The sequence below is a fragment of the Mixophyes fleayi genome, chromosome 7 (genome assembly GCF_038048845.1).
Source record: "Mixophyes fleayi isolate aMixFle1 chromosome 7, aMixFle1.hap1, whole genome shotgun sequence".
NCBI classification, from domain to species: domain Eukaryota; kingdom Metazoa; phylum Chordata; class Amphibia; order Anura; family Limnodynastidae; genus Mixophyes; species Mixophyes fleayi.
The window spans coordinates 26,990,547-27,006,994 of NC_134408.1; the positions used below are offsets into that span (position 1 = coordinate 26,990,547).

The 16,448-nt window shown below is 39.9% G+C and overlaps 2 protein-coding genes across 2 annotated transcripts in view; both read right to left on the reverse strand.

The window, feature by feature from the left end:
• The window catches only part of LOC142097574 (heparan sulfate glucosamine 3-O-sulfotransferase 2-like), a 303,244-nt gene that overhangs the window by 38,924 nt on the left and 247,872 nt on the right, over positions 1-16,448 (reverse strand). The window lies entirely within an intron of this gene.
• Positions 1-16,448, reverse strand: part of SCNN1B (sodium channel epithelial 1 subunit beta) — a 62,547-nt gene that overhangs the window by 29,577 nt on the left and 16,522 nt on the right. The window contains exons 2-3 of the mRNA XM_075179525.1: positions 5,871-6,190; positions 4,559-4,859 (exon numbers count right to left, since the gene is read on the reverse strand). Coding sequence (XP_075035626.1) covers positions 4,559-4,859; positions 5,871-6,184 — 615 coding nt within the window. The 5' untranslated portion in view covers positions 6,185-6,190. The remainder of the gene's footprint in view (positions 1-4,558; positions 4,860-5,870; positions 6,191-16,448) is intronic.

Below are 16,448 nucleotides of genomic sequence, written 5' to 3' on the forward strand. Positions count from 1 at the left end.
TAACATCTACCTACCTATTACTTACCTATTAAACTGTTGTTTTCGGGGATTAAACACTAATTTGCTATTTATGATAGCAGCATCGCAGCAGATATCATAGATATCTGCTGCTTTGCATCTCCTATCGGTTTACTGAGCACTCCCCATAACAATGTAAGGGGAGTGCTCAGTAACGCTATTTAACAATGAATGTAATTAACTTTTCAAACATGTTAATGTGCGCCAGCTGAAGCTGGCCTACATTATCATAAATGAAAAATTTCAGTGCTGTCAGCTCTGCTCCGAAGAGCAGAGCTGGACAGCGCATGTGTGGAGGGATCACATGATCCCTCCCTGTCACTCACCACTCTCCACCGCTCTGTCTCTGCAACTATAGTTGCAGAGACAGAGCGAGATGTGTGTGCGCATGCGCAGGTCTTCGAACTGCCCATGCACAATTGCTGTAAAAAGAAAAGTGAAGAGAAGATCCGGAGACAGCGTGTTCCGAAGAGGCGGGGTAAGTATGATTTTTTTTATCACAGAAACAGCAGTTTTCCGGAACTGCTGTTTCTGTGCTGGGTTGTACATAAATTTGAGAAATAGTTCAATCCTTATCATTGCGATAAGGATTGAAAACTATTTTTCACTTTATGTGAACATTGATAAATGTGCCCCTTTATACGGAAAAGCACATTTTTATGCAAAAAATAAAATTAACTTAAAAAAAAAGTACGTAAAATATGCAAATGTGACACGTAATTAAGAGACATTACATGCTTAAGATACAATTGAGGTTCTAATAAGTAGTAGGTTAGGAGAGAAATAACAGTTTTAATTAATGAAGTAGTCTAAAAAGGACAGTGGTCAGAGCTCTGAAGTGGCATTTTTACTTTTGCTGTCATTGGCGCTGCCACCTGGGCACCACAATCTCACAATCAGACATGCAGACTGCACAAAGTGAATATACAGCCCATATGAACAAACAGAAATATCATGGTGCCTCCAAGTCATTGCACTTCCATAAATAATCTTTACTATATGCAGTGAAGGGACAGGTGAGACACGTGAAACACAGACAGTTGGCATCTTGTTGGCATCTTGACAACAGACATTTACAAGGGCAATTATATCAGAAAGGTTTTATAATCCTGCATATAATTCCTTACAAACAAAAACATTAACCAATTTCTGGTAACAACCAGCACACACATCAAGGTCAAACTAGGTCCCTTCTTTCTTCTTTGCTCACGGCGGAATGGCTGATATGTCATCTTGTATAACAGTGACCAATGTCTACTACTGTCATATCAATGTCGCAAGAGCCAAACCGCCGCTGCAGCAGCAGAAAGCAAAGATTGGAAGATTTAAAGGATTACAGATTACTTTGTAAAACATTCTGACCTGACAGCTACAAATACAGACGATGACAAGATACAATATTGCTCTGCTGAGGAGAGAAGGATGGATTATAAACGTTAATGCTTGTTACAAAACATCTAATACAGAGATTACCCAACGGAACGGAAATCAACTGAAGGATAACAATTGCTCATGTCACAGCTATCGATATCCTGAAGTGATTATATATTTTATTTATTGCATTTAAAGCCTACCTATCTTACAATAGGTCTAGTTACAAGCAGTCCACCAAACCTATTTCTTTAGTGGCGATAATTACAGAGATTTGATATTTATGCAACCACTAGAAAAATTCCTCCCCTAGGAACTGGTATCCCTGTCTTTTCAGTATACCAAAGCTGGGATTTCAGCATTTACCTAGGACATGGCTTGGATGGTTTCACTAATAAGCAAATTATCAATGCTGCCCACATAGGCCAAAGGCATCCCATACTTGCCAGTGTTACCGATTGGTGGTAGGCACAAATTAAAAGAGAATAGTCATTCAAATATTTTTCTTTAAACAATGTTTTGTGAAATTAAATTGTGTTTAGTTTGAGGATAATTGAAGTGTTCATTCTGGGCATCTAGCTTAATCCTCTTCAATATCAGTAACAGTTTCCTGTAAAACAGACAATCCGAGATGCTAAATAGAAAAGGCATCTTAGAAAAATAATACATTTCCTTCTGTGAAATAAATTGGAAAGCTAAATAATATGTATTACTGCATAACATAATAGAACAGTTAACTCGATGATAGCCGTGCCCCTGAAAAATGTGACATTTAAGTAGCTATACTTTGTTTTAACTGTAATAATGTAGCAATTCTTTAAAGAAAATATAAGAATAAAGTTGTAGTACACCTGATGTAAAAATCTTCTTAAAACATAATTTAAATGCTTGCATTAAAAAAAAGCAAGGTATTAATTACCTACCTAACTCAAGTCACCTTCTATAAAAGGAAAAGTGGATATGTTGCACATAGTAGCCAATCAGATTCTAGCTGTCGTTTTGTAGAATGTACTAAATAAATGATAACTAGAATCTGAATGGTTGCTATTGGCAACACTTTCACTTTTCCTTTTTAGAAGCTCTGAGAAATCTACCCCTTAATCTATTGCAATGTCTCTCACTATTGTCTCTGCTTGGTGTCAGGGGCAACCGTGTAATCAGTGTTGAATTATAATATCCACTCCCATTTGGAGCAAACACATTCCCTATTTCTAGTGGGCTTTTGAACACTGGAAATCAGAATATGCAAAGGTCTGGACTGTTGGCAGGTAAAATGTAGGTGCTTAGGGCAGTAGCCTGAGACCAGGTATATAGGGAGAGGAGCTCTGTTGTGCAATTAGGACATTGATAAGACATAAAGCCGGTTGGAGTGAGGGCTTATTGTACATTCCAAGTAACTTGAAATAGTTATCCTACGTCTTTACTGTACTATACTAATAGTATTATGCTTTCATTGTGTATAATTACACTTGGCCTAGAGGCCTGCGTTATGTTCTTGTGAAAAAGTTATATGTTGTCCAAAATATATAACAGTAAGACCACAAAAAACCTCTGACAGATCTCCTCTGAAATTTCCTGCTGAAAAGCTGTTATTGAAGTACATATCAGCAGCATGAACTGCTTACACAATGATAATTGCATAATTTGGGAATCTTATCTCCATCTGCATTATAAAAGTCATCCTCAAGTATGCCAGACAAAAACGTCATAAATCTGATACTGTTCTTGAGATCGAAGTGCTTTGGACTGATTGATCTGTTGGCCTCGGCCCCACTGGATACATTTCAAGAAAATTGAGACATTTGAATAAATGAACACATTGCCAATAGAACAGACGTGATCTGCTATCTATGAGGAGATCTCAATACAGCTCCAAAAAATCCACAGGGAAAATTGAGGAAACAATTAAAAAGCAAAAACACTAATTATATGCAACAGGGTAGACAGACCAAGAGGGCTAAAACAAATGATCGATGATCTAGGTAGACTAGAGGAATGAATGGTCATGAGTGGCAACTACAGTTTAATGCTAAAAATGCAAAATCATACACTTGGGTCTCAAAAACCCAAAGGCTAAATACAGTATTAATGGCACTATAATGGAAACTACTGAGGAGGAAGGGGATCTAGGAGTCATTATATCAGGTGAATTAACGGCAGGTAAGCAATGTAACAAAGCAATGAGAAAGGCAAGTCAGATGCTTGGTGGTATAGGGAGAGGAATCAGTAGCAGAAAGATAGAAGTAATAATTCCAATGTATAGGTCATTGGTACGGCCTCATTTAGAGTCCATGGGGTAAATGTATTAACATGCGGGTTATTCAACACCCGCGAGTTCAGTGTCTTCGGCGATTAAATTTAAAGTGCCGCTGCCTTGTAAGAGGAAACTTCCCTTTACAATGCAGCGCCGCTTTAAATTTAATCGCCGAAGACGCCGAACTCGCGGGTGTTGAAGAACCCGCATGTTAATACATTTACCCCCATATCTCAAGAAAGATATGAATGACAACTAAAATGGTGCCTGGTCTCCAAAACTTACCAGGAAAGACTAAAAGATCTTAGTATGTATAGTTTGGAGCAGAGAAGGGAGAGGGGGAGTCATGATATATATCAAGGATTTTAACAGGAGGGAACATTCTTCAAAGGGAGAGAAGTATTAGAACATGAGGACATGCACTGACACTAGTGGGAAGGAGGTTCAGAGAAAACTTGAGGAAAAGTTACTTCACAGAAAGGGTAGTGGATAAGTGGAATAGCCTCCCATCAGAGGTGGTAGAGGCTAATACAGTAGAGCAATATAAACATGCTTGGGATATCCTTCCAAAGAACTAAGCATCAAATTAGGTTTGAGGTTACCATAGGTTAAAAATGGGCAGACTAAACGGGCCAAGTGGTTCTTATCTGCCGTCAAATTCTATGTTTCTATGTTTCAATGTTTACAGAAAACATTTAGAATCTGTTATTTCTGCTAACAGTGTTACTGACTAAAAGACTGCACAGACTAATGCCAAGTGCCATATTGTTTTTTTTTTGTGTGAATAATGTTGAATGCCCCGTTAATATAAGCTGTAGCCATATACTTGTGCTGACCATTCAGGCTGTCAATACTTCCCTCTTAGTTATAAACTCAATGAGAACAGATAGGGGATAAGTGAATGATGACACTTACCAGCTGAATGGCTATTTTGTATCTCTGGGCATAAGTTGTTTGGTTGTCTGTGGTCGCATTAATCAGAGAATAATCTGGGCTACTGGTAAAGATGTTATAGACTATCGGATGGTCAGGGTCGTTTTCATCTATGACCACTAGGGGCATGTGGTTCCACAGACTGGAGTCAAAGGTCAGATTCCGGCTGCTGTTAGTTGAAGCTGAGATACTGTCAAGCCTTTGGCTGTAATCCTGGATCCGATCCAACGCTGTGGCAACCAATTCATCCAAATCATGCAAGAGATGCTTAACACGTGAGTACCTGAAAATAAAAATACATGGAGAAAAATTAGATATAGGTAGCTTAGTGTCTTCTTACAAAGGGTCAGTATTCTGATCACTCAAGTCAAGGACAAAAAAAAAGGTTTATTCCAATTTATGTAAATCGCTGTCAGACTGGATCCACCAATTGGGATGTCCTAGTTTTGGATCCCGCTGACCGGCCTCTCAGGTTGTTCATTCTCTTTGGTTTAACGTCTCCTGTTAAGTGAAGTTAAAGGATACAGAACACTAGCAACATTTTGGGGAGGCCTAAAACACTAAATGATTGTTACCATGTCAACTCATTTTCTATTATTTATTTTCCCAGATGCCTTCGCTCTAAGCGCTGTCCACCAGAGTAATTTATATTAAAAAAAAACCTTTCTCTTTAGTTGACAATTGGAAATAGGGGGTGTTTTAATAAATGAAAGTAACTTGTGATAGCCTGGGCCACATTGAGACTACCACCCCCCCTCGTCTAAATGCCCCCTGCTTTCCTCGCACAGGTAAGAAGCAGTGGCTTGGAGGACACAACAAAGGGTGTGAGGGGGGGACGCAGAGGGATGCGGGGATTCTGAGGGTGGACTCACATTACATTCTAACTGCTACTGAGAGGTAGGAGGTGCATATGGTATCAGCTTTCACGCATGCACACTGAATGCAATCTATACATTATGTTTTGCATGCAAGATCTGGACAGCACCCAGATAGAAACATATAAGTTAGACATTTACTGCAAATCTTGTTATTTGAGTATGGAGAGATATGGGTGGGGTGTCTGAGGAGTAGAGGTGCCTAAGGTGCCTAGTACAGTTCCACTGGCCCACCATGCAGCCAATGTAACTACATTTGGGGCCAAATACCAAAAGGGGACCATCAATGACATATTTTTTCTTTAATAGTCACCTCCTTGGAATATTGGCTTTTAATAGATTCTTATTAAAATCAATTACTGGCCAGTCTGTGGCCCAACCATATGTACACTCAGGGGCACTCTCATTGTCATACTCACTTATAGGGGTTGGAGTTGCAGACTGTAACAGCTGGGAACACCATGGTGTTGAAGCCTATGGAGAGAGACACACTGACACTATAGGAGAGATAGGTCTGTATGACAACACCCCACTGCCAGAATACAAGAGCTGCAAAAAACATAGTCAGTAAGAACCACATGACCCTCTTCTTAGGTCCTTCGGCGACGATACGTTTTGGGCCATGGGTATTGGTATTATTGCAGAACCAGACCAGTAGCTCCTTGTAGGTATAACCTGGACCCTTCTGTATCCGGTGCAGCGCCTTGGTGAAATACCGCTTAAGTTTCTTCATCTTCACCTAGAAGAAATACAAAACATTTCAATAAACTATACATTTATATTTCTTATATATCATCAACATAATAAATAAACTGAGTGACTGCCACCGTCATTACAACTTTACCATTCAAGTAAAAACATGGAACCTGATATAAGATGTGTGTTAGTTTACTGATAGGACACAGCGCAATGTGTAGAGTTTAAGAACAATGTATGGCAATCAAATAGGCTTAGCAGACTTAAAGAACATTTGTTAAATTCTTCAAGCTAGTAATTGTGAAGCAGTAAAAAAACATCAACTATTTATCAGAAAACCTGTTCACCCTTCAACAAGTTCACCACTAATTCCACAGTGTTGTCCAGAGAACTCACTCACATCAGTCCCTGCCCCATTGGAGCTTACAGTCTAAATTCCCTAACATACATAAACCAAGAGAGACTAGTGTAAATAGCAGCCAATTAACCTACTCCTATGCTTTTGGAGTGTGTGGGGAAACCAGAGCACCCAAACGAAACCCACGCAAACACGGGGAGAACATATAAACTCCACACAGATAAGGCCATGGTCGGGAATCAAATTCATGACTCCAGTGCTGTGAGAGAGAAGTGCTAACCACTAAGCCACCGTGAATAACACATATAGCTAAAACAACTTGTTTAAGGTTGGACAGGTTTTCTGATAAATAATGTGATTAAAGATATTATTTAAGACATAATTTAAGCGTAATAAAATTATATATTTGTAACAGGGGAAGGCTGGAGAATGTATGCATGCCCCCTGATTATCTTCCCTAAACAAGAAGTATGTACGTAGCCCCAATGCCTCTGATATGATCCTCTTGTATCCTACATTTCTTAAATCTATCCATCTGCCAAAATGAAATAAAATTTGTCTCCTGTCTTTATTAGCAGAACTGATTTCCTCCACCTTCATCAACCTATTATAACGAGTAACCATTCCCTCCTAGTGGACATTTAAAAATCACCTGTAAACACACAGTGGAGGCAGCCATTTTGTGGGCTGGACCAATATTCATGAGAATGAGACAGTATCATCTCTGAGACACTTTGTAACCCATATTCATAAAGTATAATCAATATTCATAAGGCATAACCAATTATTATGAGGCATGAAAAATATTCAAAAGCATAATGAATATACATAAAGCATGACCAATATTCATTAGACATGACTAATATTCATGAGGCATAATCAATATTCATGAGGCATGACTAATATTCATGAGGCATGACTAATATCTCTGAAACACGATCAATATTCAAGAGGTGAATGTCTATATATAAATAGCCTATGCAAACGAATATTCTACCACCTGCCCAAGTTACACAAAGTTGTATATAATCCTCCAGATTGTCTAGATACATAGAAACTTTTCTGCAAAAACTTTTTCTGGCCCAAAATAGCTACCTAAGGATACATCCCACAATTTACAATTACTAGAGAAAATTGAGTGGAATGACAGGTACACATTAGGTAGTTACTATATTTATCAACCACATAGATGGATGCGAGCATACATATCACAATTTATGCAACCATTCTCAACAGATAGTTGAACAGGATATGTTCATCATGGACAGTAAAGAGTTAATTTTACCTAATAATTACTTTTGGCATTAAGGACAATATAACAGACAAATCCTAGGTACAGCGATGGGCACACTATTAGCACCCTGTTACACCAATTTGTTTGTATTAAAGTGGGAAGACACACAAATCTGGAATCAAAACTGTTATTTGGCATATATAATTTTTTGGTGGTGTATCATTGACAACTTCTCCTTTATTTGTGATAGATCGGAAGCTAAAATTAATAAAGGTTCTCACATATATCAATTCTAACACGAAAAATCTAGAATTTATTTCCCAAATCTGCAAAGAAGTTCTAGTCTTAAAATTGGAAATATTAATTCAAAACAGACAAATTCAAACTAGAAGACACATTTACTCAATGACATTCTAGCCACAACCAGCAACCACCACCCAAAGTGGACCAGGTGGACCAGGTGGTCAGTACCAATTCATAAAACACAATTGCACAAGTCCAATACATTTGAGACCCAATGTCTTTTAAAAAGGCCCTGTTAAACAGTAGATGTCCAGCACAATTATCCTTGACAAAGTCCACAGAGGGACGAAACGCATTGGTGAATTTATACAAATGCTCATACTACACTTTATTTGACTCTAATGAGCCACCATGGTTGTGCGGTTCAGCGACTGCCAAACGAAGTCCAGCTCAACCAACAAAGAGGAACATGGACCCAGTTCTAATATTCACCCTCTGTACCAACAAGAACACCAAGTGGAACAAACAATGGCAAAAGAACATAGGGTAAGAACACAGCCGATTTGGCTGCTATGGATTGTTCCTACATTTACTTGGAGTTGGTTTTCTTTTTATCCATCGCCTCATTTGTCCAAAGAGCTATAAACACCCACTTCTCTCCCATTCCACAGTCTGCAATGTTTGACCTCACTTTTACTTGCTTCACACTAGCGTAATCACAACCTTATGTTGATACACTGATACATTATAACACTCTGATATTTCAGTATACTGAATATTGGCATACCACCCTTATATTGCACTTTAATTGTATGCAGATTTACAATATTCTCAAGATACTGCTTTCTTGTAAATGGGTAGGCTTGAAAAAATTGAATATCTAAACTGGCATGTTGGTTCTCATGAACAAGAAACCAAAGAAGGGCAATTTCAAGTATAAATAAAAGACAATAATATAACAAAGATGTACAAAAAAGTTAGTAGAAAATATGTATTACACACTGGTATTCCACACTCTTATGGCACATGTACACTACTGCACTCTCTTCCACCCTAGTAGCGGGCCACTAGGATCTGCTGGATCGAGAGGGAAAACTGAGAAGGTGGGAGGAGTTCGGGTAGAAGGGGCATGACCAGTGATGTCATGGCAGCTCAAATGAGTGCATCCTCAGACTTTTGACATGTGGGGCTTCAGCTGTCTGTAATAGACTGCTGACATAATACAGTATTTAGTAACAGAGCTATTGTGCAATGACGCTGAATAATGTATTTTTCAAGGGATCTTTCTTGGATTCTGGACACTGTCTAAGATCATGCAACATTGTAATACTGACAATTTGATCAGACTAAACACCATATTTTTTAGCATTGGATTTATTTTGTGGCATGCTAATTGTTTCTATATAGCATACACTGTTGTCCACAGGGGACATTATTTAAAATGTACTAGCTTCCTTGTTAAACTGGTGCCATTACTGACTAATGGCTAGTAACAGGAAAAAGCTGTTAATGTTTGTCCCAGGGAGCCAAACACAAACAGCTGGGCCATACTAAAATCCTTTCACCCTACCGGTTTACGAGACACAGCTATTATGGGAAGGTACATAAGGGTGCAACCTATGATGATCAATTAGCCATCATCTGTGGGATAATTATTGAATTGTCATAATGGTTGATGGGGCACAAATTTGTGTAATCTGCTTTCTTCTGAAAACAGAACAACCTGAAACATTACTACTAGCCTGCACATGTATTTACAATTTATGCAGGAATTACACTATACTTTGTTTATTATTACTTTTATTTTTACCATTTATTTATATAGCCCTTTACAGAGAGATTGTTTTAGAATAATTCCCATCAGTTCCTGTCCCAATGGAGCTTTGATTCTAAATTCTATACCAAACACACACACAGAATTTGAAAAGGTGGGCATGACCTCTTGTAGAGAAGGTAGCACGTGATTAGGTTGCTGATGCAATTATCATCTTGTCACATTCTTCCTTCTCCAATATGTCATGCCCCACTTTCATATCTGCAGCAACCTGATCCTGTCAAATTCATAGATTAGGGTATATGATAAAAATTGAAAATTCCTCCACGTAAAATGCCTGTTTAGCTATGGTTCCCCATTCCCTTCTCCTGTGCATTATGGAATGCCAGATCTGTTTGTAACAAACTTACATCCATCCATGATCTATTTATTTCTAAATCCCTCAACCTCCTTGCCATTAGAGAAACTTGGCTCACCTCCTCTGACACTACATCCCCTGAAGCTCTCTCTTATAGGAGACTCTCCCTCAGCCACACTCCCAGACCCGGAAACAAACAAGGTGGTGGAGTAGACATTCTACTTTCTCCAATCTGCACCTTTTAAGTGTTACCCTCTGAACCCTCCCTCTCATTCTCTTCCTTTGAAGTCCACACTATCCGTCTACTTTATCCTCTCCACCTTCCTGTTACTGTCATTTATCACCCCCCCAGGTCCAGTTTCCCAATTCCTTGACAACTTTGCAGCCTGGCTCACTTATTTCCTATCCTTTGACATGCCTATGCTCATACTAGGTGTTTTCAATATTCCCATTGATAATCCCACTGTCTCTTCTGCCACTAAACTTCTTTCACTTACGTCCTCCTTTGGTCTCTCCCAGTGCACCTCAACTACCCATCCACTGTGATGGGCACTCCCTTGACCTTGTCTTCTCCCACTACTGCTCCATCTGTAGTTTCTCCAATTTAGCCTTCTCACTCTCTGGCAACAACCTCCTTTCCTTCAACCTCACCTTACACCTCAAGCCCTTCCCCTGCACCCAAATACACACGTACACAACAAAATCTAAGTACTCTCAACTCAATCCACTTTTAATTTTCACTAAAACAACTATTTTCTCCAATGACTGCATTGTCCTGTCCTAATCAGGCTGCCGCTTTCTATAACAAAACTCTCACTTCAGCCCTTGACAATGCAGTTCCAGCTACTACATATAGTCTCTGACGATCCAAACTCCAACCATGGCACACCAAACAGACCAGCTACCTGCATAGGTGCCCTTGCACTGCAGAGTGCCACTGGAGGAAATCTCTTTCCTATCCCGATTTCCTCCATTATGAATTCATCCTTTCATTTTGAAGCACTGCCCTTTCAATTGCCAAACAAACATTCTTTCTCTAATATTCACCCAGTCTTCTAACCCACGTTGCCACTTTGCCACCTTCAACTCACTTCTCTGCACACCTGCACCTCCTCCATCTTCCTCCCTCACAGCCCATGATTTTGCCACCAATTTCAAAGACACAATCGACACCATTCGACAAGATATTTCCTCATGCCAATTCCACTCACTTCACCCACTCTACCCACCTTTACCTATACTCCCCAATCCACCCTTAATTTATTCTCTCCAGTAACTGAAGACGAAGTCTCTGCACTCTATTTTCATCTCACCCTACATCCTGTCCCCTCAACCTTATTCCCTCCCAACTTCTCTGCTCTCTCTCCTCCACTGAATGCCCACCTCTATCTCACTTCTTTAACTTATGTCTCTCCACTGGCACATTTCCATCCTCCTTTAAACATGCGCTCATCTCACCAATTCTATAGAAACAATCTCTCGATCCAGCCTCTCTCTCCAACTTCAGCCCTATTTCTCTCCTCCCTTTTGCCTACAAACTACTTAAGTGATTTGTGTACAAACGCCTTTCTCACTTTCTCTCCTTTCATTCCATTCTCGACTCTCTGTGGTCAGGTTTCCACCCTCAACATTCCACTGAAACTGCTCTCACAAAAGTGATCAACGATCTATTTACTGCAAAGTCTAAGGGTAATTTCTCCATACTCATCCTCCTCCACCTCATAGCTGCTTTTGACACTTTTGATCACCCTCTTCTCCTGTACACCCTTCACTCCATTGGCCTTTGTGACACAGTTCTTTCCTGGTTCACTTCCTACCTAACGAACCACTCCTTTAGTGTTTCTACCTCTGGCACATCCTCCCCTCCATTCCCACTATCTGCTGGAGTCCCACAAGGCTCTGTTCTTGGCCCTTTACTTTTTTGATTATACACCTCTTCTCTTGGGGAACTAATTTGCTCATTCGACCTCCAATACCACCTCTAGGCTGATGACACCCAAACCTATTTCTCTTCCCCTGACCTCTCTCCTTCTGTACTATCTCATGTAACCAACTGTCTTTCTGCTATCTCCATGTGTAAACATTAGACTGTAATATATTAAGGATGGACATGAGTGTTAGAATTTTAGTCTTCACATATATTAGTTAACTGTAGAAATCCTTTGTGCTAATTATTGAGTGATGTTAGAGAGCTTATTTCCTACTGTAAATATGGACATGGATGTCCCAACGCTACCTAAAGCTCAACATGTCTAAAGCAGAGTTTATTATCTTCCCTACTGCCAGAGTCACCACCTGCCCTCATACCTACCTCATTGTCAATAGCACAACAATTTCCTCAGTTTTGCAAGCCCGCTGCCTTGGTGTCACACTTGACTCCACCCTCTGCTTTATTCCTCATATCCATACTCTCTCCCAGTTCTGTCGACTCCACCTTAAAAACATTGCCGGAATATGCCCTTTTCCTACTCAACATGCAACCAAAACTCTTATCCATTCTCTCATCATCTTCCATCTTGGCTATTGCAACCTAGTGCTACCTGGCATTCCTGACAACCATATATCCATACTTCAATCCATTCTAAATGCTTCTGCATGGCTAATCTTCCTCTCTCACCACTCCACATCTGCTGCACCACTTTACAAATTCCTACATTGGCTCACTGTGTACTCCAGAATCAAATTCAAATTACTGACCCTTACCTACAAAGCCCTGAACAACACCACTACTGCATACATCTCAAATCTCATATCAAAATACTCTCCCTTTTACCCTCTTAGATCTACCTCTGACATTCGCCTTGTCTCGTCTCTGGTAACCACCTCTCACTCCAGCCTACAAGACTTCTCCCGCGCTGCTCCCCACTTATGGAAGTCCCTACCACTCTCAATCAGAGTTTCCCACAGCCTTCAAGCCTTTAGACACTCTTTGAAAATCCTTCTTTTTTAGAGGTAACCCTATCCCCGATAACACTATTCACATTAATGCTCCCTCACAACTGTCCCAATCTCCACTCCAGAGCCGCTCCTCTTGTTTCAGCTGTGCCCTCTTCCACTTAGAATGTAAGCTCTCTAATGAGCAGGGTCCTCCATACCTTTTGTTTTCATGTCTGTATTTATTTTGTTTACCTTGTATGTTCTTGTTTTATGTATGTACTGTTTTTCCTTACTGTACGGTGCTGCAGAGCACTGTGGCGCCTTACAAACCTACAATAATAATAATAGTAACAATAATAATAATAATTTCCTTGATGTTGCATTTAAAATTGCAAAAAGTCTACTACAGATAATACAATGAGGCCCCGCCCTCTCCAGTAAATCCACATGTCTATCTTTAGTGACCTAAGAGATGGAATTCCCTTCTACATTGAAATGCCAGATATTCCAGCCCTTAGGCAAGTTGTGTGACTTTACATGGGGGCAAGATTTATTCATTGCAGGCTAAAGTTGACCAAAAACAGCAGTGTGTAAATGTTAACGTTAATATAATTTTTACACTGAGGAGCTAAGTAAACTTTAAAACTGCTGGATTCAAAACTCCAGCATTAGCACTGGTTTATCAACATGGCTGTATTCAAGCAATCTGAACGGCATGACAATTTCTAGGCTTGCTGGTGTTGAAAGACATGGCCATCGTCAGTAAAAATTGTACCTAAGTATTTATTATTCCAGTCACAATATTTATTGTGTTATTAAACAATACTTGATATACCTCTTCTTTCACCTTGTGCCTCTCTGTCAACCATTTTTACGGCACAGTTTTTAGTATGTAGCCAGTATGACTATTATTTGGGACAACCAATCGCAATTCAGAAAGGAAGGGGATGGGCCAATAACAACACAGAGGTGGCTGCTAGTGAGCCTGCAGGGGAGAGAAACTGGAAACTACCGTTTGATCTCTTTATCAGATCTGCTTCTGTTTCGGAGCTAATGTAGACGTGGTTTAATTATTATTATACCTCAAGTATATCTAAGTACATTTAGAAAAGCGTGGTTCTAATTGAATGGAGACATAGCCCTTGAGACGTGTATTTTTCTAAGTGAGTGTTTGCATAAGAGTCAGGAAAGTGCTATTGTTCAAACACTTCAAACCTTTTTTCGGTGGCAAGTGGAGGTATAGGGTTGTATAATAATAAAAAGAGCATAAATAAATAGTTAAAATTTTAATTTTTATATATATATTGTGGCAGCAGCACTTCGAAAGTTGCTAAAGGCAGATATAAATGTCTCAGGTTTCTGTCTTATGTGTTTTAAAACCCCATGGAGTTTGTGTGTATTCTGCTCTAGAAAAAGTCAGTGACAGGGTTCCTGAGATTATGAATGGAGAGAGAAGGACGGCTCCATTTATGAAGCCCACTTCGGGTCTTCCAACCTGCTAGCCAGTTGCTGGTTAATCAGGAGTTGCACCTGTAAGGTGCTGATAAAAAGGCTGGATGGTTGTTTCCTCAGTCTCTCACTACCTCGGGAACAGGTCAGATGCCTGTTGAGAGACACTGCAAATAATTACCAAGTGCTGTTATTTTGTGTGTGTGTGTGGGACACTAGGTCCTTCACTTTAGAGAGGGTGCTCCTTGTTGTGTTAGAAGCCAGACAGACTAGGACTTTTGTTTATGTTTTGTTTATTTTTGGAGCTACTAAATAAAACCAGCTGTGGTGTCAAAAATGTGAATGGCATTTGATAGTTTGAAATTAGCTTTATGAATAGCAATCATTACACACACTACGGAGAGGTGCTCTGGGAAGTCTAGCTAAAATTGGAGAAGAACAAAGGGCGCCCATTTGTTTAACCATAAAACATAACTCAATTAAGTTCACGTGCCATCCCTGAATTGACCCATAAGTGTCTTTTTGTGCTATAGTCCCTCCATAGCTGACCGTCACTACCAACCGCTGGCAGAGGAAGTCCCTCAAACTGTTTGCCAGTGGCTTGCACCATTTTTCTGAGTGCCTCTGGGTGACAGTGTGCCCTGGCAAGCCTAGGGGAAAATAGATATTTTAGGGGACCTGGAGGTGGACCCTACCTGGTGACATTTACGAATATGAAACACTACACTTTAAAATATATATAGTCAATGCACTAATATATGGCTGTCAGGATTGTGGACAGAAGCTGGGACAGAAACACTGGTAGACTGAGGAGTTCCTCTGCATCCCACCATGTTTAGACTGTGTACTTCCTGACTCAGGTGTTCATTAGCATTGTGCGGACTGGACTAATTGGTTGTTTCAGATTGGTTCTAGTGGGTTTATTAGACTCCCAGTGCTCTTGTGTTTTGACCCAGCTAGTTCAACGATTACTCTGCTGCCTGTACTGACCTCTGCCTGTTTAACCTTTACACTTGGATGCCCTTGCACTGACCTTGGCTTGTTATAGGATATTCCGGTCTGTCTCTGCCCTGACTTGTCTCAGGCACTCAGGTGTGCCATGTGCACTGATTTCAGATTGCTGCAGGAAATCTGGCACTTGCACTGACTTAAGATTATTACAGTTCTTCCTGCCTATTAATCATACTGACTTCTGTTTGGTTAAACCTTGGATCTCTAGACATATGCATGTATTGCAGTTTCTAATCAGCTTTTTAATATTATCAGTGTTTAGTCTTCTAGATTTCCTTGTATGCACCAGTCTATAGATATACACCTATAGTTCTGCACATGATCTGGGGGCAACTGAGCATTGGTAAGCATAAATAGCTCTATATGAAATAGGGGATGCTATAGGTGAAGACTGAAACTTCAGTTCTATAAGTTTATTTTATAGCTACATTGATTGCCTGTTTTTTACCGAATCCAATATAAAAAACTTTTACTAACCTACAAGCTGCACCAACGTACATGTCCTCTCAAATATCTCCCAACTCGACAACTCCACTCTGCACAAGATCTGCGTCTCTTCCACTCTCATCACATCCTCCCATTCCCGGTTACAGGACTTCTTTCGAGCTACACCCACTCAGTGGAATTCCCTCCCTCACACAATAAGACTCTCCTCTAGTCTTTAAACCTTCAAGTGTTCTCTGAAAACCCACCTCTTCAGACAAGCTTATAATATTCCTCAACCACTTTCTTAACCTCACTAGATTACCCCACATTACACAATTCAAACAAGACAACAACCCTCTAACAAACATTGCTGTGTGACTGGATCCTATAGCGTACTAATCCCTTTTGCTTTGTTTTTTTTGTTTTTGTTTTTTACCTTTGCAATCTGGCTGGACCGAAATGCAATATGTAGACTTAACCATTTACCAACTCCCATTGTTCCATAGATTGTAAGCTTGCGAGCAGGGCCTTCTCACTTCTTTGTCTGTTTTACCCAGTTTGTTTATTACTT